Consider the following 27872-nt stretch of genomic DNA (forward strand, 5'->3'; position numbering starts at 1 on the left):
TCAATCCCAACCTGGTGTCTCCAGAGACTGCCTTGCAGAGGGGAGATTGGGGAAGACATGAACCAACTGTAAAAAATATAACTTCAGTAACTGAGTTTGTTTATTTATTTATTTATTTTATTTATTTATTTTGTCCAATACACAATGAGGGTTTTAGTGGGTATATATCTATATACACATAGTAAAATACATGATGAAGGTTATAGAGGAGATACTCATAGTAAAATATATCTAAGAAATAATAGAAAAGAAGATATAGTAATAGAACATATCAATGAAAGAATAGAAGAAGAGATATAGGAATAGAAGAAAGGTATAGGAGATATAGGAGAGCAATAGGACAGGGGAGGGAAGGCACTCTAGTGCACTTGTACTCGCCCCTTACTGACCTCTTAGGAATCTGGATAGGTCAACCGTAGATAATCTAAGGGTAAAATGTTGGGGGTTTGGGGATGACACTATGGAGTCCGGTAATGAGTTCCACGCTTTGACAACTCAGTTACATATTTTTTACAGTCAAGTTTGGAGCGGTTAATATTGTTGAAGCGTGGAACTCATTACTGGACTCCATAGTGTCATCCCCAAACCCCCAACAATTTACCCTTAGATTATCTACGGTTGACCTATCCAGATTCCTAAGAGGTCAGTAAGGGGCGAGTACAAGGGCCTTCCGTCCCCTGTCCTATTGCTCTCCTACATCTCCTATACCTTTCTTCTATTCCTATATCTCTTCTTCTATTCCTTTATTGATGAGTTCTATTACTATATCTTCGTTTCTATTATTTCTTAGATATTTTTTACTATGAGTATCTCCTCTATAACCTTCATCATGTATTTTACTATGTGTATACTGTATAGATATACTGTATACCCACTAAAACCCTCATTGTGTATTGGACAAAATAAACAATAAAATAAATATGGGATGATTGCTTTAACTGCTGGAGGATTTGGGCATGGCTGAAAAGTGAGATCTCTTCCAAAGAGGTTTACCTGGAAGTCGGAGAACTGTAAATAGCCATCCAAAGAAGCAGAGATAGAGAGAGAGAGAGAAGACAGTCAAATGTCAGCTTGTGAACTTGTATTTGCAGAAAACCATTCTCAGCTTTTAAAGTGCACAACTCTTGCCTTTCTTTTTCTATGCGATTTGTTCAGTGCTTGTCTAAAAATAAAAGCATCTCATGTGGGTGTATTAACCTTTAAGAACAAAGGTTTATATGACTGGCACTTTAATCTTAAGCAGCAGTTGAGCCCACATTCCTGAAATTTTTTAGTAGGCAGATGTAGCTTCTCTCTCCCCTCCTCTGCCCAGATTATGGCATTTACATGGCTGTAAGCCTTGCTAAAACCAGTGTGACTTTGCTGGAGAGACAGCACTGGGACATTAATTCCCCCTGTTTATGTCCCCACTCGCTGCAGCAGAAAGATTACTTTTCGATAATTGGAGGAAAAGTTGTTAAGAGCCAGCTTCCCACAGCCCACCCTCAGTGATATACCTGAAAAATAACGGAGCTGTAAAAGCATGAGATGGAAGTTTCTATGCATTCCCCCCCCTTTTGCTACATTCTTCCTTTCCCTGGGTTTGCTGCAGCAATTTATTTTATGTATTATGTATTATTTATTTAATTTGACTTCTATGATGCCCAATCCCAAAGGACTCAGGGCGGCTTACAACAATATAAAATTACCATGTAGAATTACAAACAACAATAAAAAGAAGTCAAAAAACCCAATCTAAATTCTAAAACCCTGATTAAACAACTTGTAATAAAACAACTCAGCCACATGCATACGTACCATTCATACAGAATCATATTTATACAGGTAGTCAAGATAGTTGTTGATTTAAGGCCCCCAGGACTGCCGGCATAGCCAGGTATTCGTGGCCTTACGAAAAGCCAGCAGGGTAGGAGAGTACGGACATCGGAGGGGGGCGGGAGTTGGTTCCATAGAGCTGGGGCGGCAACAGAGAAGGCCCTCCCCTGAGGTCCCGCCAATCTACATTGCTTGGCTGATGGGACCTGGAGGAGGCCAACTCTGTGCTCTGCTTTAACTGGTCTCTGGGAGGCAAGAGACGGTCCCGTAGATAATCTGGCCATAAGCCACATAGGGCTTTTTATGTATTAATCAGCAATGTGCTGTCCTGGGTGAAAACAAATTAAAGTTTATTTCGGTCAGGGATGAAATCCAGCAGGTCCTACAGAACTGGTAACATAGTACAGTGGTACCTCTACTTAAGAACGCCTCTACTTAAGAACTATTCTAGATAAGAACCAGGTATTCAAGATTTTTTTGCCTCTTCTTAAGAACCATTTTCTACTTAAGAAATCGAGCCCGGAAAAATTTCCCAGTAAATTTGAGAGCGGCACAAAAGCCCAGCCAGTTTCCTGCCATTCCCCCTTTAATCCCGACCATCTCGGGCTTTTCTGGGCTGCCAGGGGAGCCTTTCGGTGGCGCTTAAGGAGGCTTTGGCAGTCCAGAGGGAACGAAGCATTTTCCTTCCTCTGGGCGCTTGCAGAGGGAATAAACCTCTGCCAGAGCCCAGAGAAAAAAAATGCTACCTTCACTCTGGGCAGCCCAGAGTGTGAACGGAGTGTTTTCCTTTCTCTTAACCCTCTTTTTTTTTTAAGCCTTACATTTTTGGATTTTTTTGCTTCCCCTCACCTCACCTTCTTCCTTCGGCAGCAACTGTCCTCCTCTTCCTCCTCCTCCCACCCCAATTCCGAGCTTTTATTTCTTTCCTAATGGGTTTGCACGCATTATTTGCTTTTACATTGATTCCTATGGGAAAAATTGCTTCTATTTAAGAACATTTCTACTTAGGAACCTGGTCACGGAACAAATTAAGTTCTTAAGTAGAGGTACCACTGCACTTGAGTAGTTTGGCGAACCAGCAAATACCACCTCTGGCTGGCCCCAGAGTGGGGTGGGAATGGAGATTTTGCAATATCCTTCCCCTGCCACGCTCATCAAGCCACGGCCACAGAACCTATAGTAAAAAAAAAATTGGATCTTACCACTGATTCCTGTGCTTGGGAACATTAATTAAAGCCAGCTTTTCAAAATTGAGTTTGGTGGGTTTATTTGGAGTTGAGCTGAGTTGGTTGTCAGACAGATAAACCCCGTACAAGATTGCTGAGGATGGGGAAAATTTGTACATGCTTAGGAACCAAAGCTTTAAGAATAATAATAGTAATAGTAATAATAGTAATAGTAATAATAGTAGTAAATAATAATAATAATAATTTATTAGATTTGTATGGCGCCCCTCTCTGCAGACTTGGGGCAGCTCACAACAAGAATAGTAACAATATAACAATGTAACAAATCTAATATTTAAAAAAACATCTAAAACCCCATCATTAAAATACCGTACAACACAAACATACCATACATAAACTATATAAGCCTAGGGGAGGTGTCTCAACTCCCCCATGCCTGGCGATACAGGTGGGTGTTAAGCAATTTATGAAACACAAGGAGGGTGGGGGCAGTTCTGATCTCTGGGGGGAGTTGATTCCAGAGGGCCGGGGCCGCCACAGAGAAGGCTGTTCTCCTGGGTCCCGCCAGATGACATTGTTTAGCCGACGGGACCTGGAGATGGCCAACTCTGTGGGACCTTATCGGCCGCTGGGATTTGTGCGGCAGAAGGTGGTACATACTGGAACTGTAGATCATACAGGTACAGATGTTTAATGCAATGGAATACTACTGCTCCTTGGCTGCTAATTGGACTCTCCGGCGAACTATGTATATACTTAGAAAGCGTGGGGGATAATAGGTTTTACATCAGTACAAAGCAAAAGCAAGTAACCTGGAGAATAATGATTGGCAGGCAGCATTATTTTGCTGGCTACTTTCCACATCTGTAGCTTTAATAGAGTTTAAAATTCAAGCCATGATTGTGGAAAGCGGGACATTTTCTGAAATGTCATATGTCATAATAATCTTGTATTTCTCAACCTTGGGAACTTTAAAGACACATGGATTTCACACACACACACCCAAATTCTCCAGGCAGCAATACCAGTATATTTCTGCAATCTGACAGTGGGAAGAGAGAATGGGATGCTCTCAAGGGTTTGACCTCTGTCTCTGAAGACATGTCAACTGCAGCTATTTTGAATTCTCTGCGGGCGACTCTTTGTTGTGGTTGAGTGTGCAGATATTTAGCTTTTATGTCTTTATTCTACTTACACGGCTTTATATCCGGCTTCCTCCCTTGAGACCCTGTACCTCGTCTCCGCCACTGCAGGTTGAGAGTGGCTTCATAAAACATTGTGCGGCATTATTGCCGCTTAATTAGCTTTTACTTGTCTTGTTTTCTTGGTGGCTGGAGAAACTACCCCACGATAGGCCCCAGAGTTGGGAAATTCTCATAGGAGCGGATTCTTTTAATAGCATTTCTTCCGGTCTTCAAAGCCCAGTAAATTAAATTCTGCGGTGGCGCAATTCTGCTGCACTGGATAGCAATTTGAAGCTCTCAGTAAGCCATGAAAACGAGAGCTTGTAGGAGGAAAGGAAATCCAGCCCGATATAAATATACAAAGAGCCTATTATTGATATCGCTTGCTTGTTAATGTTCAAGGCTATAAACGTCCATTTTTACCTGGGCTTAATGATCTGTGTAATATTCTCTAGTCCAGTGTTTTTCAACCAGTGGGCTGCGAAGCTCAGAGAGAAAGAAAGCTAGAGAGAGAGAAAGAAAGCAAGAGAGAAAGAAAGCAAGAGAGAGAAAGAGCGAGCGAGCGAGAGAATGAGAGAGAGAAAGAAAGCAAGAGAGAGAGAGGGAGGGAAGGAGAGAGGGAAAGACATAGAGGGAGGTAGGGAGGGAGAGAGAAAGAGAGCAAAAAAGAAAGGAAGGAAGAGAAAGAAAGAGGAATGGAGAGAAAGAGGAAGGAAGGGAGAGAAAGAGGGAGAAAGAAATAGAGCGAAGGGGAGGAAGAGAGAGAGAGAGAATTTTTTTGTCCAAACTTTTTAGCTGCTCCCCCCCCCCGCTTAATGTGCCCCAAGGTTTCGTAAATGTAAAAAATGTGCCGCGGCTCAAAAAAGGTTGAAAATCACTGCTCTAGTCCATGCTATTCCTCCTTTCATTAAGATTTTTCTTTTCGGACATTTCTTTTCTCTACAGACTGCCGCAAAGCCTTTGCATTAGTCGTACGACCGCCGACAGAGCAAAGCAATCTTTTGTTCACTTTTCAAATGACAACTGACGAACCTCTGAAGGACGACTGGCTGAGGATGCTGTGCCGGCATGTCGCGAACACGATATGCAAAGCAGACGCTGTAAGCACTTGAGATGGAAAGTTGATGAGGGGCAACATATTGTAGAACGAGTTCATGGAACAGGGGACCTCTCATCTGGAGGGTTGGGAAATCGCATTTGGGATTTCAAGAACATTTGTGGATATGCTGACAATCTTGGAGGCTAGAGAGGATGGCAAGAGTCCCCCAGTACTTTTCTGGCAAATAGACCTAGTATTTACTTTGCTGGCATCGTCTCCTTGTTATTTGGCCTGGAAAAAAATTCCAGTCAAGCACAAGGGAGCAGTTTCCCACCCCCTTAATTTCTGAAAAGTTCTTAGGAGGTCCAAGTTGAAAGCGGCATTGGTGGGATTTATTTATTAAGCCTCAATACTCAAAGGAGTATTGCCACCATCTCCTTTCAACTCTAGGCAGTTAAAATCCGGTAAATAAAAAAGGTTGACAAATAAAAGATACTATTCCTTAAAAAAAAAAGGCTAACTTTGGGAGATCTTCCTAATCAAATACACTGTGAAGCAAAACACTACAATTTCCCCCCCTGAAGATTGCAAAGGACACATTTGCTATGACATTCCAGGAAGAAGGTGGAATACATTGTTCCCTCAATTTTCACGGGGGATGCGTTCCGAGGCCGCCCACGAAACTCAAATTTCCCGCGAAGTAGAGATGCGGAAGTAAATACACTATTTTTGGCTATGAACAGTATCCCAACCCTTCCCTTAACACTTTAAACCCCTAAATTACAATTTCCCATTCCCTTAGCAACCATTTAGATTATTACTCACTATATTTATTTATTAAAGTTTATTTTTAAAAAAATATTTATTAAAGGCAGATGAAAGTTTGGTGATGACAATATAACATCATCGAGCGGGAAAAACCGTGGTATAGGGGGGGGGGAACGTGAATTGTTTTTTAATTAATATTTTTGAAAAAACATGGTATAGACTTTTCGCGAAGTTTCGAACCCGTGAAAATCAAGGGGACACTGTACTCTAAAGTTATGGTTTGCTGAATACCCCACCAGTTCTCCTCCCTTGACCGGAAGTTTCTTTCTGCTAGACAATGTAGAGCAGATAGACTTGACCTTATGGGCCTGATCCTAAAGTTTGGGCTCTGCGATGCTTTGGATTTGGCATCGGACCAGAATATCTCTGAGACCGCCTTCTGCTGCACGAATCCCAGCGACCAATTAGGTCCACAGAGTGGGCCTTCTCCGGGTCCCGTCAACTAAACAATGTTGTTTGGAGGGCCCCAGGGGAAGAGCCTTCTCTGTGGCGGCCCCGACTCTGGAACCAGCTCCCCCCAGAGATTAGAACTGCCCCCACCCTCTTTGCCTTTCGTAAACTCCTCAAAACCCACCTTTGTCATCAGGCATGGGGGAACTGAGATATCTCCCCCGGGCCTATACAATTTATGTATGGTATGTTTGTATGTATGTCTGCTTAATAATGTTTTTTTTAAAATATTTTAAATTGTAAATTATTAGATTTGTTATGAACTGTTTTATTGTGTTGTGAACTGCCCCGAGTCTATGGAGAGGGGCGGCATACAAATCTAATTAATAATAATAATAATAATAATAATAATAATAATAATAATAATAATAATTTGATTCAGAAAAGGTGCTTCAGAGCAAGAACTGATGTGGCACCTGTCTGGGACTCATTGAAGCAGCCGCCTCTTTTTCTGGGCTCATGTGGCCGCCAAATTGGGACTTTCCCTGCTGTTCCAAAAATAAATGCGGCTGCTTTAATGAGTCATAAAGCAGTGTTGCATTCCCACTCCTGCAGGTTCCAAATCACCTATTCTGAATCAGATGCAAAACACTGCATTTCCTTTCATCCATATTCCAATTATACAGTGATACCTTGTCTTACAAACTTAATTGGTTCCGGAATGAGGTTCTTAAGATGAAAAGTTTGTAAGATGAAATAATGTTTCCCATAGGAATCAATGGAAAAGCGATTAATGCATGCAAGCCCAAAATTCACCCCTTTTGCCAGCCAAAGCACCCGTTTTTGCACTGCTGGGATTCCCCTTAGGCTCCCCTCCATGGGAAACCCCACCTCCAGACTTCCGTTGCCAGTGAAGCACCCGTTTTTGCATTGCTGGGATTCCCCTGCTGGGATTTCCCTGCAGCATCACAAAAACACGGAAGTCCGGAGGTGGGGTTTCCCATGGAGGGGAGCCTAAGGGGAATCCCAGCAGCACAAAAACGGGTGCTTCACTGGCAACGGAAACCCAGAGGTGGGGCATCCCAGTGGCGGTGGTGGGTTTGTAAGGTGAAAATAGTTTGTAAGAAGAGACAAAAAAATCTTAAACCCCTGGTTTGTATCTCGAAAAGTTTGTATGACGAGGTGTTTGTAAGACGAGGTATCACTGTACTTGAAGCTGGTGCTTTGCTTTCCCGGATCTTACAGTCTATTTCTTTTTTAAAAAAAATGAAAATCTTAAAATCAATTGTAGTAGGATCCAATAGGCATCAAAGAATATGTTGCCAGACGTATTGTTGTCTCCTGTGATCATGTTGAGAATCCCTATATGATCTATAGATGAAAACTAACTTTTTTGTTGCCATAATCCAAGTATGTTGGCGGGATTTTAAAGAGTACGTTGGCAAATCCTGTTCATGCTTTAAACAGTCAGCAGATAGCACCTGCAGATTATAAAACGCTCCATAAACCAAGAACCAGCTTATTATGGAGACATTATTCCCAAATGGTACAGTAGTGCCTTTTAGGTAGCGTATCTGGCAGATATTGGTGTTAGACATATAAAACTTGAATGCTGCAAATTGAATAGCAGGGAAACATCCCCACTTTTAGGCCTGTTTTATATGCCAGCCTTTGTGGCGTGAGGTAAACTCTTGGCACAGCCAAGAGCCTTTTCAGAGAAACATTTGCGCTATAAATGTTGGCTGTCTGACAAGATTCTTCTTGGGAAAAGCTGTCTGCTTTTTATTTTTTTGAGAGAGAGCGAGAGAGCTGTTTGTTTACATTCTTTTAAATATTCTGATATTTTAGTAATTTTAGACATCATTTTTTTTTAGCTGTCATGTTTTTGATTTTGTCCAAATGCATAGTTTTAAAAAAAAAAGTTGAATAAAATCAGCAGAGCTTATGTTTTTGAGATGCCCGCTTGATTGATCTGGTTCTCCAAATCAAAAGCAAATAATATCTGTTCTGGAAATAGAGTGAATCAGGTATTAAAGTATTATAATACATAGAACAGTGCTTCTCAAATTTTCTAATTCCGTGACCTCTTAATACAGTTCCTCATGTTGTGGTGACCCCCAACCATAAGTCTAGCGCCAATTCTCCCAACAGAGCTTTAAGCTGATTGGCAGGAAGGTCAGAGGGACAGTTCCATTGTAAACGCCTGATTGGTCATATTGTAAAAATATGTTCCAAGGTGCCAGAATAGAAGCTTTAGTTCCTTTTTAAAAAATAATAATAATATTTTTATTGATTTTCAAAGACAGACATGACACACACAACATAAAATATTAAATGGAGCTACAATCGCTCTGCTCAAAGTAGAAGTCTTCATTATACAAAAAAAGAAGATATCTTGTTATTTTTTTAAGATCATCTGGAGAATATGTTACAATATCTGTTATACTTCAGTACATATAAAGCACTTCTAATGGTACAATAAAATAAGCAAATTTTTAATTTGTAAATTAAGTCAAATCTAGGTGAGAGACATAAGAAAGAAGAAAAAAGTATTAACTGCCTAAAACACGTCTAATAATATATTAAAAAATATATAAACAAACTCTTAATTTATAAATTAAGTCAAACCTAAGTAAAACCATAGGTTGGATATTAAAAGACAACATGATTAGCTGGTGCAGAAACTTAAATAAAGAAATAGATTTAAATACATGGGAAAGGGTATGGATATATAATTGGAAAATAACAAAGTCAACCTCTTTCAAAGAAAACCAAATAAAAATGTTTTATAGATGGCATCTACCACCCAATAGAATCTCAAAAATGTTTCCAACAAAATCACCGTACTGTTGGAAATGCAAAACAGAAATAGGTATCTATTATAGTTGGTGGACATGCTCAAAAGCAAAAGAATATTGGAAGTTACTAGAAAGATGGCTAAGAGAAATAACGCAGCGAGACATCAAGAAAAAACCCGAATTTTTTTAATTAGGTATTTCAGATAATAAATACCAAAAAGACATATATTATTTAAATAGTCCATATACAGTGATACCTCGTCTTACAAACGCCTTGTCATACAAACTTTTCGAGATACAAACCCGGGGTTTAAGATTTTTTTGCCTCTTCTTACAAACTATTTTCACCTTACAAACCCACCACCGCCGCTGTAATGCCCCGCCTCCTGACTTCCGTTTCCAGCGAAGCACCCATTTTTGCGCTGCTGGGATTCTCCTGAGGCTCCCCTTCATTGGAAACCCCACCTCCGGACTTCCGTTGCCAGTGAAGCACCCGTTTTTGCGATGCTGGGATTCCCATGCTGGGATTCCCTGCAGCATCGCAAAAACACAGAAGTCTGGAGGTGGGGTTTCCCATGGAGGGGAGCCTCAGGGGAATCCCAGCAGCGCAAAAACGGGCGCTTCGGTTGGCAAAAGGGTTGAATTTTGGGCTTGCACGCATTAATCGCTTTCCCATTGATTCCTATGGGAAACATTGTTTCGTCTTACAAACTTTTCACCTTAAGAATCTCGTCCCAGAACCAATTAAGTTTGTAAGACAAGGTATCACTGTATTAGTAGCTGGTAGGATAGTTTTTGCACAAAGATGGAAGGAAACAGAGATTCCAAAAGAAGAAGAAATACTTAAGAAAGTTTTAGAACGTGCTGAGCTTGATATGATGATGAGACGATTAAACAACCAAAAAGATTCCAAATTTTACAATACTTGGCAGAGGGTATATACTTGGTGGAATAAAAAGAAAAAGATATAAGTATGCTGAAATAACAGTTTAAAAATTTGAACACAATTAGAAAAATATATTAGATTGTGATTTGTTCATAACATAAGGTAATATCTCTTGCTTTTTTTTCTGTTTTAGAAGCTTTAGTTCCTAACACCATGGGAAATTTGTCTTTCCCCATGGTCTTAGGTGACCCCTGTGAAACAGTCATTCGACCCCCAAAGGGGTCCCGATCCTCAGGTTGGAAACCACTGACATAGAGGAACAGTTCTATGTCTAGTGGTTAAGACTAGATACATGGGCATTGTGGCTTTTAGCCCTACCTTAGCCATGAAAGCCAGCTGAGTCACCACACCCTCAACTAAGGTCACTCAGAAGGTTGCTGTGGGGAATATAGGAGAAATACTGAGCATTAGATATATTTTCTACCTTCAATTGTTTATAAAAAGTAATAAAGGTGAAATAGAAATGACATTAAAATCTGAGGTGCATAGGTGAACAGGTACGAAAGAAGGGAAGGAATGAAACATTATTTAAAATACTTGCTTCTTTTGTCCACAAAGTATACTCTGTCACCTCTGGCAGTGTTTCCCAACCTTGGCAACTTGAATATATTTGGACTTCAACTCCCAGAATTCTGTGGATTTATCTACCACGTCTGCTGGAAGTTTGTTCCAAGCATCTACTACTCTTTCAGTAAAATAATATTTTCTCATGTTGCTTTTTATCTTTCCCCCAACTTTGTTATAAATAATTCAAGGTAGAAAATATATCTACAAAGAATTCTGGGAGTTGAAGTCCAAATATATTCAAGTTGCCAAGGTTGGGAAACACTGACCTATGGTACATCCTAGGCTACAATGTTAAGTGACTGTCACAGATATAGGATCCATCGAGGTCTCTGAAGTTTTCTGAGCATATATGAAACAAACAAAAAACAAAAAAACTGTCTTTTAGATGTTCTGATGAACAATATGCAGGTGTCAGATAACCTATCTTCACGTTCAAGACGAACCTGGTGTCAAGTTGAATTACAAATAGAGCCTAGATTCACCCACAAAAATGGGTGAACAGTGCAGTCAGGCGGTAGGGAAAGCAAGTAGGATGCTTGGCTGCATAGCTAGAGGTATAACAAACAGGAAGAGGGAGATTATGATCCCGCTATAAAGAGTGCTGGTGAGACCACATTTGGAGTACTGTGTTCAGTTCTGGAGACCTCACCTACAAAAAGATATGGACAAAATTGAACGGGTCCAAAGACGGGCTACAAGAATGGTGGAAGGTCTTAAGCATAAAACGTATCAGGAAAGACTTAATGAACTCAATCTGTATAGTCTGGAGGACAGAAGGAAAAGGGGGGACATGATCGAAACATTTAGATATGTTAAAGAGTTAAATAAGGTTCAGGAGGGAAGTGCTTTTAATAGGAAAGTGAACACAAGAACAAGGGGCCACAATCTTGAGGTTAGTTGGGGGAAAGATCAGAAGCAGCATGAGAAAATATTATTTTACTGAAAGTAAATGTAGATGCTTGGAAAAAACTTCCTAAGATAAAACCTAAGATAAAATACAGAAAATAGTATAAGGGCAGACTAGATGGACCATGAGGTCTTTTTCTGCCGCCAGACTTCTATGTTTCTATGTTTCTAGATACATTTTCTACTTCAGCCTGGCAAGTCACACCTCTCCTTTCTGCTCTGGTGACGCATGACTTATCTCTTCTTTTCTAGCCTCATAAGGGAACCTTTCTTCACTATGTGTGGCTTGCATCCTTTCTTCTAGACAAAACAAAACAAAACGAAAACCTTCATTTTCTCAAATTAATTGCACGCCGTTCCCACATGGTGGCAGCAGAGGTTTAAACCCCGATTTTTTTCTCCCCCTGCTCTCTATGTGCCAGTGTCTATACGGGGGTCAATACCAGAATAATGTGCCAGATGTAATGCATAATCTCTCTGCTATGGGAAGGTAGGCTTGTGAAATTTGAGGAGTTAAGAAGCCCTAGGTTTTTGAATGTGGATTTGAAATTCAAGGCAGCTTTCCCCCCCTCTTTTTACCCTTGAAGCTAATAGTTGGGGCTTTTTTTTTTCCTGCCAGGAAAATCTTATTTATTCAACTGATCCTGATTCTATTGAAGTAAACACGAAAGATGTGGATAGTACATTGAGTAGGGCATCGCGGGCCATAAAGAAAACCTCGAAGAAGGTAAGAGGCTTAGCTTGAAAAGGACTGGTCTCCTTGAATTCTAAAACGAGGACGCAATTGGTTTCCCAGTAAAACGATACTTTTAAATTTTCTTTTATATATCATTTTAAATACTTCACTGCCTTGTCTTAGCTTTCGAACAAAATGCCCTCACCATCTGACTGACATAGTCTGATATTTTATTTTATTTTAAAAATCATCCTTGGTAAAACTCATGAGGTCTGGGTTTTTGATCCCACTGTAATAAAATACACAATTTAATATTTTTCCAAGTTCATTAAAAAAGCAAAGCACGAAAGAGGCGCAGGTACATATCTAGCCCTTCTGAAGAGATTGTGAACCTTGCCTACTAGGCCATGAAAGCAAATAGAATGCTTGGCTGCATTGCTAGAGGTATAACAAGCAGGAAGAGGGAGAATGTGATCCCGCTGTATAGAGTGCTGGTGAGACCACATTTGGAATACTGTGTTCAGTTCTGGAGACCTAACCTACAAAAAGATATTGATAAAATTGAACGGGTCCAAAGACAGGCTACAAAAATGGTGGAAGGTCTTAAGCATAAAACTTATCAGGAAAGACTTAATGACTTCAATCTGGAGGACAGAAGGGAAAGGGGGGACAGGATTGAAACATTTAAATATGTTAAAGGGTTCAATAAGTTTCAGGAGGGAAGTGTTTTTAATAGGAAAGTGAACACAAGAACAAGGGGCCACAATCTTGAGGTTAGTTGGAGGAAAGATCAGAAGCAACATGGGAAAATATTATTTTACTGAAAGAGTAGTAGATGCTTGGAACAAACTTCCCGCAGACATGGTTGGTAAATCCACAGTAACTGAATTTAAACATGCCTGAGATAAACATCCATCCTAAGATAAAATACAGGAAATAGTATAAGGGCAGACTAGATGGACCATGAGGTCTTTTACTGCCGTCAATCTTCTATGTTTCTAAATCTCATCACTGGCTCAAGGTTGACTCAGCCTTCCATCCTTCCGAGGTGGGTAAAATGAGGGCCTGGACTGTGGGGCCAATATGCTGGCTCTGTTAAAAAGTGCTATTGCTAACATGTTGTAAGCTGTCCCGGTCTAAGGAGAAGGGCGGCATTAAAAAAAATATCGAATGAATGAATGAATGAACGCTGGGCAATAGGGTGTGTGTGTTTCATGTGATCACCTTTTGCAATCTTCTGAGAAGCAAGGCCAACGGGGAAAAATATGGTACCTTGAATTTGCACAAGGAAAGTGAAATATAAATCGGTAAAACAAATCAATATTGTAAAAAACTGTACTGTCCAGTAAATCATTTGAAAGTCTACGACAGAGCTGCATGACGGCTTTGCCTGGCAAAGTAAAAGAAAAGGAAGTGTGAAGTTGCCCAGTGTGTTTAACCTGAAATGAGATTACAACATTCTATGAATCATAGTGTACTTAAAACTCAGCACAATCTTCTTTGGCTAATATTTGGAACCGATTTCAGTATCTGGCACAGTTTCTTTGTTTCACCTGTCCCTTTTTCCATGCCAACGTTTTGCAGGTTACCCGAGCGTTCTCTTTTTCCAAGACTCCAAAGAGAGCCCTTCGAAGAGCTCTGATAGCTCACAACAGCGTAGAGGGCAAGAATGTCTACGCCACTAGTGAAAGCTGTTTAGGGGGACGCCTTGCCAGTACTTCATCTTTAGCAGTAAGTGACTTGCCTGGGGAAATCGGGAGTAATATGCAAGCAAAGGTGGAGATTGAGTCCCGGGTTGTGCTTACTGGAATAATGGACCTAACTGATATCACATACCTCTAGATACGAGCTTCTCCACATGCGAGTATTCCAAGTTACGAGCTGCGACGCGAGCAAAATTTCTGTTCGACACCCTTACTCAAATTCGGGATACGAGCCGAGCTTCCACTAGGTGGCGCAAGAATCTCCTTGCTGCCGGTTATCTCGGCGCGAAAAACAAAGTCTAAAGGCATTCATTCGAGATGCGAGTTGATCGACTTACGAGCTCGGGTCTAGAACGAATTAAACTCGTATGTCGAGGTACCACTGTATTTTAATTTTGTGAAGTTGCGCCGGCTACTTTGTTTCCCTGAAAATAAGACCCAACCGTAAAATAAGCCCTAATATGATCTTTCATGATACAGTGGTACCTCTACTTATGAACTTAATTCGATCCATGACAAGGTTCTTAAGCAGAAATGTTTGTAAGAAGAAGCCATTTTTCCCATAGGAAAGTAAAAGCAAATAGTGTGTGCGATTGGGGAAACTACAGGGAGGGTGGAGGCCTGTTTCCTTCCAGGAGATTCCTAGAGAGGCCCCACAGATGCTTCTCCCCATCTTTTCCTTCCCTGTTTCCTCCCAGGAGATTCCTAGAGAGGCCCCACAGAGGCTTCTCCCTGCCTTTTCTGGTTACAGTTTCGGAGGCTTGGGTTTGTAAGTGGAAAATGGTTCTTGAGAAGAGGCAAAAAAAATCTTCAACACCCGGTTATTATCTAGAAAAGTTCGTAAGTAGAGGCGTTTGTAGGTAGAGATACAACTGTACTTGCAATAGAAGCCCTAGCTCCCCAAAATAAGTCCAAGTTAAAATAGTCAGACAGACACATTTAGTACCTTATTTCCCCCAAAAATAGGCCTAACTGGAAAATAAGACTCAATCTTATTTTTGGAAAAACGTGGGTATCTGATCAGTGTGACTAGATACAGTGGTTCTCAACCTGTGGTCAAGACCCCTTTGGGGGTCGAACGACCGTTTCACAGGGCTCACCTAAGACCATGGGAAAAGACAAATTTCCCATGGTGTTAAGAACTAAAGCTTCTCTTTTGGCACCTTGGAACATATTTTTACAATCTGACCAATCAGGCATTTACAGTGGGGGTGTCCCTCTGACCTTCCTGCCAACCAGCTTAAAGCTCTGTTGGGAGAATTGGCACTAGACTTATGGTTGGGAGTCACCACAACATGAGGAATTGTATTAAGGGGTCGTGGCATTAGAAAGGTTGAGAACCACTGGGCTAGAAGATAGTGAAGAATAGAATCCTCAGTAATAAAGCTATAATTTCCAATTGTTGTTAGTTGAGAAGTCATGTCCAACCCATCGCAATGCCATAGACAACGTTCCTCCAGGCTTTCCTGTTCTCTACCATCCTCTGGAGTCCATTTAAGCTTCAGTGACTCCATCCAGCCACCACGTTCTCTGCTGCCCCCTTCTTTTTTTCCTCTCAATCTTTCCCAGCGTTAGGCTCTTTTCAGTTGAGTCCTTCTCATTAGGTGGCCAAAATACAGTGGTACCTCGGTTCTCGAACGCCTTGGTTTTTGTACATTTCAGATACCGAACAAAATTTTCTGCAAAAGTTTGCTTCGGTATCCGAACAAAAATTCGGATACTAAACAGAAAATTTTGTTTACTATCCGAAATGTGCGACCAGGGCAGCTTTGCAAAGCAGCTGCCACAAGATCTGAGGGGATGGGGTGAGATAGAATGGGAGTCGGGATCTGACACGGCCCTCCTGGCCACCCTCTTAACAGCCTCCCAGTCTCTACCGTCTAACTGCTCCAAGCTGCAGGAAGTTTCAAGTTTATTGGATTTATATGCCGCCCCTCTCCGAAAACTCGGGGCGGCTAACAGCAATCATAGACAATATACAATAATAATCCAATACTAAAAGCAAATTATAACCCCTTAATATAAAAAACCAAACACACATACAAACATACCATGCATACCATTGTAACGGCCTAGGGGGAGAAGAAATCTTAATTCCCCCATGTCTGGCAGCAGAGGTGGGTTTTAAGTAGATTACAAAAGGCAAGGAGGGTGGGGGCAATTCTAATCTCTGGGGGGAGTTGGTTCCAGAGGGCCGGGGCCGCCACAGAGAAGGCTCTTCCCCTGGGTCCCGCCAAGCGACATTGTTTAGTTGACGGGACGGGGGAAGACCCACTCTGTGGGACCTAACTGGTCGCTGGGATTCATGAGGAAGGGTAGGGCTGGCTGCAATACCGGCAGCTTTGGGGGGCTCCTTTCCTCAGCGGTTCAGTTTGTTACCTCCAGGCAGCTGCACCAACTTTTTCTTTCCCGCCGGCGGCTCCGGCGGCTTCCCTTCATCACGTGACGTTCCCGACGCTGCTGCTGCTCCTCGAAGGGAAGCCACCGCCATCGCCGCCGCCGGGAAAGAAAAAGTTGGTGCAGCTGCCGGGAGGTAACAAACTGAACCGCTGAGGAAAGGAGCCCCCCCGAAGCTGCCGGTATTGCAGCCAGCCCTACCCTTCCTGCAGCTTGGAGCAGTTAGACGGTAGAGACTGGGAGGCTGTTAAGAGGGCGGCCAGGAGGGGCGTGTCGAATCCCGACTCCCATTCCCTCTCACCCTATCCCCTCAGATCTTTATCCCATAGGAAATAGAGGAAATAGATTTAATTGGTTCCCAGCAAGTCAATGGGCTGGGAACCAATTAAATCCATTTCCGTTATTTCCTGTGGGATAAATTAATTCGGTTCTCGACCAAATCGGTTCTCGACCACACTTCCGGAACAAATTGTGGTCGAGAACCGAGGTACCGCTGTATTTGAGTTTCATCTTCAGGATCTGGCCTTCTAAAGAGCAGTCAGGGTTGATCTCTATGACTGACCAGTTTGATCGCCTTACAGTCCAAGTAACTCGCAGGAGTCCATTTTCCAATACCAGTAGTATCCATAATTTTTTTAAAAAGCATGCTGGACAAATTGAGATCGATTTAATAGATGTCAAATGAGAGATTTTGAGAAAACAAATGTTTTCAGAGTATCTGAAAAAGTTTTAAAACATCTGAATAACTGGAAAGACCTTATAACTCATCCTGGTATTGTTTATGTAGCTGGAATTTAGAAGTTTGACTAGATCAGGGGTCCCCAAACTTTTTACACAGGGGGCCAGTTCACTGTCCCTCGGACTGTTGGAGGGCCAGACTATAAAAAAACCTGTGAACAGATTCCTATGCACACTGCACATACCTTATTTCTCTCTCTCTCTCTCTGTCTTGCTTTCTCTCTCTCTCTCTTGCTTTCTTTTTGTCTCTTGCTCTGTCTTTCTTACTCTCTCTCTTGCTCTCTCTCTTCCTCCCTCCCTCCCTTTCTCTCTCCCTCTCTTTCTCCCCCTTCCTTCCCTCCCTCCCTCCTTCCTTCCTCTCCACTTCTTTCCCTCGCTCTTTTTCCCTTCTCTTTCCCTTTTCTTTCTTTCTCTCCACTTCTCTCTCTCTCTTTTCCCTCTTCTCTCCCCGCGGAGGACTCGCCCGACAAGCCTCCACCTTCCGACCCCGGACTCCCATTCAATCCCCATTCAGAAAACAGGAGTTAGCAACTCAAAGAGGAGGAGGAGGCGAGTGTGTGCGTGTATGTGTGTGTGTTGTGCCCAGCTCGGCTTTTGGCAAGCCTTGCTTTACCTCAGGTGAGATGAGATTGAGGGAGACGTTCTCACTGCTTTTCCAGTGCGGCCTTGGAAAAGACCTGCAGGCCAGATAAATGGCCTCAGCGGGCCAAATGTGGCCCGCGGGCCATAGCTTGGGGACCGCTGGACTAGATTGTCCAAACGTTACCAACATCCCATATAAACAGAGGCAATGAGTCTTGACTTTCAATGCTGGTTTGTGCAAACATGAATTTACACATGTAAATGCACAGATGGCTATCTGAAGAACAAGTTACAGGAAAAAAATCAATTTGCTAAAAATATTCAAGCTATTAACCCTGAACCAAGAATTTGGGGAGAAAACATTAATACAGTTAAATTGAATTTGTGCTTTCTTAACCACAAATTAACACAGAAACCTGTGATGGTCGACTTTCCTATTCCCCTTTCCTCAATTAGACCAAACTTTATATTTTTTTTGCATTTGAGATCATAACAAAATCATGTCAAAGAAGTTCCATTAAACATTAGCAGCTTAGTTACTTCAGCAGTGCTTCAAGGGCAACAGGTTCTCCTTCACTCTTTGCCCGTTTATCTCAAGTCTTATTTGAAAGGCTTTTGATGTGTGCAAGGAAGGGGGAAAAATCTTTTACTACTGGTCATTATTTCATCAATGTTCAGGAACTTGTTATAGTTCTGTATCCTATTTTAGAATGCAGGTACAGTGGTACCTCTACTTAAGAACGCCTCTACTTAAGAACTTTTCTAGATAACAACCAGGTGTTCAATATTTTTTTGCCTCTTCTTAAGGACCATTTTCTACTTAAGAACCCGAGCCCGGAAAAACTTCCCAGGAAATTTGAGAGTGGCACAAAGGCCCACCCTAGGACGAAGTAAACATTTCACGCCCCCTCCAATTCTCCGCCGGGACGATTGTTTGCAATATTCAGCACGTTTTCCCTGAAAAAAACCTGAAGCATCTTATCAGCATGATTGGGGTATAATGTGTTTAAGAGACGCCTTAATTCATTTGGCTTCATGCTGTCTGCTGCCAACATATTTAGACATAGTAAACATACAGGTCTTTCCTCGTCTCCCACCATAGTCACATTGAAGCCAAGTGCTACATACGCTTTGTCATATTTCATCTTAGCTTTTGGGAGACTTACCTTTGTTTCATTATCTCCATCTCTCTCCTCCTTTCTTTTCATTCCTGTTAAATTTTTTTTCCAGGGTTTGTTATATGCACTTCATATCTTCTACTCTGTGCTGTGTTCGGTGCAAAAAACCCCTACTCCCTGCAGCAAAAAAACATGTTCCCTGGGGTCACGTGTTCCCCCTTGGCATCGCATCCCTAGGGGGGGGGACTGTCCTGGATTAGACACTGAGACACTGATTAGAGCTGGGAGCAGTGGTTAGAGTGTAGAACTGCAGGCTATTTCAGCTAACTGCTACTGTATTTCCCCGAAAATAAGACACTGTCTTATATTAATTTTTGCTCCACTGTCTTATATTAATTTTTGCGTCTTATTTTCAGGGGGTGCCTTATATTTCTCAAATAAGACAAATTCACAGGCAGAAAAGCTGACACCCCCAAAGAAAGTGTACCGTACGGTACACTGATTACAGTACCTGTCAGTATGACACCAACACACACAAACGACGACACTTATATGGTACAACAGTGTACTCCCGCTATTGCAGCTTCCGGCCACCAGAGGAACTACAGTCTACGCACTGTAGTGGAGACTGTAATGGCGGTGAGACAGCAGCAGACTGTGTCTGCTGTACTGGACGGTACAAAGCGATGGAAGGGGCCAGCAAGGGACGCCACATTATTACGGTACTGCTATGAACAGCTTTGAATGGTACCGTATGTTTTTCCACCGTACCGTATGTAAACTTGACTACGCCTTATTTTCGGCATAGTCGAATATTAGCAAATTCTGCAAAATCTCTGACATGCCTTACTTTTGGGGTACGTCTTATTTTCGTGGAAACAGGGTAGCTGTAGTTTAGCAGTTCAAATCTCACGACGGGCTCAAGGTTGACTCAGTCTTCCATCCTTCTGAAGTGGATAAAATGAATGACCCAGATTGTAGGGGGCAATAGGCTGATTCTGCAAACCGCTCAGAGAGGGCTGTAAAAGCACTATGAAGCGGTGTATAAGTCTAAATGCTATTTCTGAGGAAGTCCACAGCGAAGGTTGAAAATGGTAGTCCCATGATCATGTAGAACAGGTTATATGTGTGAACTAGCGGCCAAATGCCCAGATTACAATCCCATGACCTCTGGGGGTGCTGAGATGGCTGGAACATGGAGGACCAGCCCTAGCTACCTTATGCAGTTCCATCATAACCTTGGTCATTGGGCAACAACTACCCCTATTCAGAAGTGTTTATATGATACCGAAATGTTAGCAAGGTTGATAAAAAGTCAACAGAAATAGATGTTTAAGAGACATTCAACACCATTTTGTTCATCAGCACCTACTTAGACTCACTTTATAATCTGTATGGTTATTAAAGTTAAAGTAGATCTAAAGGTTTCAACAGGTGTTTATGTTATTTACGGATATCTTTATAGAGAAGGAGGTGTGAAATACATTCTTTATCTTAATGCAACTGCCAGCTTCCAGTGGCCTTATGTTACAATGAGATCCTCACCCCCTTCCTGCCTTCTGAAAGATTTATATTGCTGTAACAGCTGAAAAGATTAGTTATATTGGTAAGAAATTCATGATCGGGAAACAGTAGATCTTGCCGAGACTGTCTTGAATATGTTGCACTGTTGGGTTGAAAGGACATTTTTTTGGTATTCTGTTTGAAGAGTACGGAGCTCTAATTACAATTAAAATCCATGTTAGTGAAAGTAAGTATGTAAAATCCTTAAGTTTGGCTTGGCTGCAATAAGTAGATTAACCGTGTTTTCTCCCTCCTTCCTGTATTGTTTTTAGATGATGCGTACTGCTTCTACATGCAGCTTAAATGGACCAATTAAACATCCCACTAACATACAACGTTCCAACTCTATTGACGGGACCTCCCAAAATACTAGATCTCGACCTCTAGTCCGGTCTTCCCATGATCTAGAAGGGTGGATGGCTTCCAGCTCTGAAAACTTAAAGAGCTGCTCCCTGTCCAGTTGTTATCCAGCCATCAGCAGTGATGAAGTTTAAGCTGCTTCAAGTGAGCATCATCACTTTGCGGGCGTTTCTTGGAGACAGAATAATTTTGTGTTAAATATGGCACATGGTCTATCCAAGATCCAATAGATTCTGGCTCTCTTTGGGTTCTTTGGGCACTACCTAGATCTTTTGATTTAACAATCTATATCAAATAAGATCATGCTTACTTCTGGGTTTCTTCTCATGTTTATGATAGTTTCAAAATTTTGTTATAATTCTTTTGGGGGGAAAAAATCCTAAACTTTCCTGAACAAAAACAATGTGGATATCATATCATAACAGTCCATCCTTCCACAATCTTTATATTCTCCTGCTGCTGATTTGTAGCAGGACCATTGATGGTCTCAGTGGTGCAAGCTTAGCCTGGGATGAGATGTGAATGGAGATTGTCAGTCAATCCAGGTCGTGGTTGTCCCAAAGGTGCTTTTTCAAAGGGCAACTGGAGTTTGTTTTTATTTTTCTTGAAGACAGTTCGCTTCTCATCCAAGAAGCTACTTCAGTTCAGCTCAGAACTTGCCTTTTGAAAAAAACACCTTTGGGATCTAGGATGCGATGCACCATGGACAATTTTTCCTTCCTCCTCTTTGGGTTTCACTATATTTGTCTGGTGCAGAACATCAAGACTATTCAATGTTCTTCAAAACTGGTGGCAAATTTAGTTAATTCATGCAGGCAGGCGTATAATTCAAAGTGTTGGTTATGACCTATAAAGCCCTTCATGGCACCGGACCAGATTATCTCAGGGACCGCCTTCTGCTGCACGAATCCCAGCGACCAGTTAGGTCCCACAGAGTGGGTCTTCTCCAGGTCCCGTCAACTAAACAATGCCGCTTGGCGGGACCCAGGCGAAGAGCCTTCTCTGTGGCGGCCCCGACCCTCTGGAACCAACTCCCCCCAGAGAATAGAATTTCCCCCACCCTCCTTGCCTTTTGTAAGCTACTTAAAACCCACCTCTGCCGCCAGGCATGGGGGAATTGAGATTCCCTTTCTCCCTAGGCCTTTACAATTTTATGCATGGTATGTCGGTATGTATATTTGGTTTTTTATATTAATGGGTTTTTAATCGTTTTTAGTATTGGATTATTATTGTATGCTGTTTTATGATTGCTGTTATCCGCCCCAAGTCTTCGGAGAGGGACGGCATATAAATCCAATAAATAAACAAACAAACAAACAAACAAACAAATAAATAAATAAACAAACTGCTTCAGTCACAACTGATGGTAGTGTCATTTATTATTTATTTATTTATTGGACTTATATTCCGCCCCTCTCTGTGGACTCGGGGTGGCTCACAAACATATCAATAACCAGTGTACTACAATAATACAGCTAGATCCATTTAATATAAATAGTTAATTTAAAACATTATAAAAAGCTAAACATTAAAATCATTCATACAATTACAACCGTAAACATTCTGCCGCACGAATCCCTGCGGCCGATAAGGTCCCACAAAATTGGTCTTCTCTGGGTCCCGTCCACTAAGCAATGTCATCTGGCGGGCCCCAGGGGAAGAGCCTTCTCTGTGGCGGCCCCGGCCCTCTGGAATCAATTCCCCCCAGAGATCAGAACTGCCCTCCACCCTCCTTATCTTTCGTAAATTACTCAAGACCCACCTGTATCGCCAGGCATGGTGGGAATTGAGACACCTCCCCCAGGCTTTTATAGTTTATGTATGGTATGTGTTGTATGGTTTTTTTATGATGGGTTTTTAAGATGTTTTTTAAATATTAGATTTGTTACATTGTTATATTGTTACTATTCTTGTTGTGAGCCGCCCCGAGTCTGCGGAGAGGGGCGGCATACAAATGTTAATAATAATAATAATAATAATAATAATAATAATAATAATAATAATAAATAGTAAACATTCAATGGTCAGAGGCTGGGATCTAATGCCCCCAAGCCTGGTAGCCTAAATAAGTTTTCAGGTTTTAATGAAAGGCAAGGAGGGTGGGGGCAGTATGAATCTCCGGGGGGAGCTGATTCCAGAGGGCCGGGGCCACCACAGAGAAGGCTCTTGTCCTGGGCCCTGCCAAACGACATTGTCTAGTTGGCAGGACCTGGAGAAGGCCAACATTTTATCTGTAGCAATGATGAAACTAGCAATAATTTCAGCACTTACAATCCTTAATTGCTTTCCAACATAGATTCCCATCACATATTTTCAGTAGGGGGAAGGCCATGCACATTTCAGTCCCCCAAGGCTTCCTGCAACAAACAGGTCTTAATGACCTTTTGTTCCAAAAGTGGTGGAGTTGCTCTAATTCTAGGTAGAAAGAACAGTAGCAGAGAAAGGCCTCTTTTCAAGGGTCCCAAGGCTAATTCCCTCTAGGGAGAAGAACGCAAAGGTTCCTTTCCTTTCCCAATCTTACAAAGGTCCTAAGCCACATAAAGATTTAAAGGTGACAGCCACATCCAGAAAGACTGCTGATGACCAGTGCAAAATAGTGGCAATGCATAGGCACAATGAGAAATGCCCATAATTACTCAAATCCTGGAGGTTTAAGGGCCCCGTGCCATGCATTAAATTGGCCTTGAAGACCCTGGCTCTTTCTACCAAGTGCTAGGTTAAGAAATATAAACCTTTGTGGGAATTGTATTGATTTCCCCAGTGTATTGTTCCCAGGTTATTATCTTCTTAGTTTTTATTTTATTGGGTATGTTTTTTTAAACTTACAATATACCCTGTCCAGAGCTGCAATGAATTGGGTAGCATACAAATTAGATGTACATATACAGTACTTTTATAAGTACTGCACCATCTGTGGCTTCCAGCTGGGCTTCAAGAACATTGTAAAACCAATTTAAGGAATACAACCAAGAAATGACCAAGGCATGTAAGACCATGTGCAGGAACTCCTGGTGCAGGAAAATGCCATAAATGTAGCACAAAATGGTTGTGTAGAGGCCCTCTCAGTCTCCTGTCTGTTGTTCTTTGAGGAGCAACCATGAGCCCAGCAAGACCGCCTGTTCTGAATGACAGAGTGCCATTTGGTCCTAAAAATATAAGATTTGGTAGAAATAAGCAAAGCGTTCAGCCAGGTTCGCCTGGTACACCAGTTGCGACCCTATTTGGACCGGGAGTCACTGCTCACAGTCACTCATGCCCTCATCACCTCGAGGCTCGACTACTGTAACGCTCTCTACATGGGGCTACCTTTGAAGAGTGTTCGGAAACTTCAGATCGTGCAGAATGCAGCTGCGAGAGCAATCATGGGCTTTCCTAAATATGCCCATGTTACACCAACACTCCGCAGTCTGCATTGGTTGCCGATCAGTTTCCGGTCACAATTCAAAGTGTTGGTTATGACCTATAAAGCCCTTCATGGCACCGGACCAGATTATCTCAGGGACCGCCTTCTGCTGCACGAATCCCAGCGACCAGTTAGGTCCCACAGAGTGGGTCTTCTCCGGGTCCCGTCAACTAAACAATGCCGCTTGGCGGGACCCAGAGGAAGAGCCTTCTCTGTGGCGGCCCCGGCCCTCTGGAACCAACTCCCCGCAGAGATTAGAATTGCCCCCACCCTCCTTGCCTTTCGTAAGCTACTTAAAACCCATCTCTGCCGCCAGGCATCAGCCAGGCATGGGGGAATTGAGATACTCTTTCCCCGTAGGCCTTTACAATTTTATGCATGGTATGTCTGTATGTATGTTTGGTTTTTATAATAATGGGTTTTTAATTGTTTTTAGTATTGGATTATTATGATATGCTGTCTTACTACTGCTGTTAGCCGCCCCGAGTCTCCGGAAAGGGGCGGCATACAAATACAACAAATCAATCAATCAATCAATCAATCAATCAAACACTTTCTCTTGAGAGCAGGTAACAGAATTTCATTTTTCATGTAGTAAGGCGTGCTCGCAATAAAAAAGAAACGACAGTACAGTGGTACCTCTACTTAAGAAAGCCTCTACTTAAGAAGTTTTCTAGATAAGAACTGGGTGTTCAAGATATTTTTGCCTCTTCTCAAGAATCATTTTCTACTTAGGAACCCAAGCCCGGAAAAATTTCCCAAGAAATTTGAGAGTGGCACAAAGGCCCAGCCAGTTTCCTGCCATTCCCCCTGGGTTTCTCTCTCTGGCAAAGTGTATGGGAGGCAGCCTCACGCCAGGTGTATGGGAGGCACGTGCTCCTCCTCGCCGCCTCAGAGTCCCTCTTTGTTATTTTAAGCCTTAAAGTTTGGATTTTTTTTATTCTCCTCACCTCACCTTCTTCCTTCAGCAGCAACTGTCCTCCTCCTCTTCTTCCTCCTCCTCCTTCCACCCAAATTCCGAGCTTTTATTTCTTTCCTAATGGGTTTGCACACATTATTTGTTTTTACCTTGATTCCTATGGGAAAAATTGCTTCTACTTACAAACTTTTCTACTTAAGAACCTGATCACGGAACGAATTAATTTCTTAAGTAGAGGTACCACTGTAGTTATCTTTAAAGCTTGGTAGGGTGAAACTGCTCTTAAATAGAATTCAATAACAGATGAGATCTTCCCTTTTCCCTCTCTTTTGATGGTTGGTCACATAAAGATCGTGGAAAGCCCTACTTTAAAATAAATGCAATGTATACACACACACCTGTGTCAATCGTGTTGCTAAAGACAGTTGGGTTTGTTTTTAGCGATGAAAAAGGGATTGCAAGAAATAACATGCATAACACACAGGGCATTTGGAAGATTTATGTTTTAAAATTAAACAAGAAAAACGTTTTTTGATTCCTTTTCCCAAAACAGCTTTGATTATTCTTCCTCCCTCTCACTTACACATTTTGAAAGGTACTTTATTGATGCATTTTTGTTTCCTGCAAGAGATCGTAGCCTTAACATTTGCTCTTTTTCTCTTCCCTCCCTCCCTGACAATATAGAGCATCCATTCTCCTTCCGTCATAAATCTGCCATCACTATTTGAAAAGAGAAGCCATACCTTCAGTCGGTCAACTACTCATTTGATATGAAGTGGACGGAAAGAGGAGCCGCAGCGTAACACGATGTGGACCAAAGGAATTTCTAAGTGTTCAGGCAACCATATGCTGACATAAATGGTGGTACTTAGGTAGCACTTAGTGGCAATTAGTTAACTTTTTAGATAACACTAAGTTAAACCGCCAGGAATGCTCTGATTTTGCCTGCAAAGCAAAAGAAGGATGGACCTTGTTACAGATAACATATTAATTTGCACAGATTGCTTTACATGCATAATGGAGGAATTTTGCTCAGTGTAAACCATTCATTAAAACGACTTGTATTTTTAATAACCTTTGTACATGGGATGTTGTGAAATAGCTATTGCATGGGTATACTGTATATCTAAAGTTAAATATTTGTTTCACATCTAAAATAGAGAGATTTGACCTCCCTTAATATTGAAGCCTTCAATATTCTGTTAAAGAGAAATATTTTTAAAAAGCTTAAGTATATTTCTAGGGTGGCAATAAGGGGGTTGGTGCTGGATTACTGACAACCTCTGTAGCTGCCCAATGATCTAAAATTTATCTGTTTTTTCATTTTTTTTAAAAAACCTTTCATCCAACAGTTTGAAAAATCAACAGAAGTGGAAACCCCTGGAAAAATAATTATAGATAATTGTACTAACCAATTGTTTTTTAAAAAGAAAAAAAACCTGTCTCTAAAGTTTTGTGGAACACTTCCTTTATATAGAGTTTTTATGCATATATTTCAGAAATGAGATTAAAATGGAGATCTAAGTTTAATATCTACAGCTGCTATTTTTAAAAATTCATATTCTGTCATATAAATGGATTTGAAATGTTAAACCTTTGATCCCCTCCCCCTTCTGGTATTTTTTATTTTTTTGGCAACATGAAAAATAATGAAATTCCCAGAATCTATTCCTCCACTCATTCTTGGATTTAAATTTCTGCACACAATCAAAAACTTTCTCTTGTGGCCATTATTATGCAAGGGGTATTGGATGGGATGCTTTAATCTCCATCGTCTTAATGGCAAGATCACTACATACAAGTTAGTGTAACTTAAGAGTTTACCTTTATCAATTTTTAATTTTTTAAAAAAATACTGTGCCAGCAGAAATTTTTGAAAATAAACCAAACACTGTTAATTTTGGATGTAAAAATCCCATTGATTGTATATGCGTTACCCTAACTTCTGTAATAACTGCTATGTTTCTGCAGTGTGAACAGCTCAGCCTACTGTGTTGCCTGTTAAAACTTTCTTAGAGGAAAAAATAGTTTTTCTAAACTCATTTATTCATACCTATTTTTTGGAATTAATCGCTTAAATATTATGAACTCTGTTGGCTTTGTTGGTGGATTCGTAGGCTCGAATGTTACTTATCATTGATTTTAGTAATATTTGCGGTAGAAGTATCCTTTTGGACATTTAAGAGTTGGAGGGCAGATTAAGACGTCAGAGAAGAATGTTCTCAAATGACTCCCTAGCCTTGTGGCTTCTTGACCACAATCTCTGCTGCCTGTAATTGAAAGATACCATAGCTCCATGATGGCAAACCTATGGCACGTGTGCCACAAATGACATGCGGAGCCATAAATGTGGCCACGCAAGCTCAGGTCAAGTTGGGAAATGGACCATTTCTAGCCTCCGGAGGGCCTCCGTGGGGTAGGGGGGCAGGGAAGGCCACTTTTGTCCTCCCCAGGCTCCTAGAAAGGCTCTGAAGATTGGGGAGAGCCAAAAACCCTCCAGAACCTCCGGGTCAACCAGAGGAAGACAAACAGAAAATTTCCAGCTTCCAGAGGACCTCCGGCCCCGGGGGAGGGGGTGCTCTCTCCAGGCTCCTAGAAAGGCTCTGAAGATTGGAGAGAGCCAAAAAACCCTCCAGAATTTCCGGGTCAACCAGAGGTCAGCAAACAACATTTCCAGCTTCCAGAGGACCTCCGGCCCCGGGTGTGTGTGTGTGTGCTCTCTCCCAATCCTAGAAAGCTCTGGGGAGAGCGAA

At 41.7% G+C, this 27872-nt stretch overlaps 1 protein-coding gene across 5 annotated transcripts in view; it reads left to right on the top strand.

Moving 5' to 3' along the window:
• Positions 1-27032, top strand: part of ECT2 (epithelial cell transforming 2) — an 81904-nt gene extending 54872 nt beyond the window's left edge. For 2 of the 5 annotated variants that reach the window (XM_070753644.1, XM_070753645.1), the window contains exons 22-26: positions 5132-5286; positions 12280-12387; positions 13921-14067; positions 20710-20941; positions 25804-27032. In XM_070753644.1, the coding sequence (XP_070609745.1) occupies positions 5132-5286; positions 12280-12387; positions 13921-14067; positions 20710-20931 (632 nt within the window). In that variant the 3' untranslated portion in view covers positions 20932-20941; positions 25804-27032. The remainder of the gene's footprint in view (positions 1-5131; positions 5287-12279; positions 12388-13920; positions 14068-20709; positions 20942-25803) is intronic. The other 3 variants (XM_070753647.1, XM_070753648.1, XM_070753646.1) reach the window with 3 other exon arrangements.
• The last annotated feature ends 840 nt before the right edge of the window (positions 27033-27872 follow it).

Source organism: Erythrolamprus reginae, chromosome 5, assembly GCF_031021105.1.
Source record: "Erythrolamprus reginae isolate rEryReg1 chromosome 5, rEryReg1.hap1, whole genome shotgun sequence".
NCBI lineage: Eukaryota > Metazoa > Chordata > Lepidosauria > Squamata > Dipsadidae > Erythrolamprus > Erythrolamprus reginae.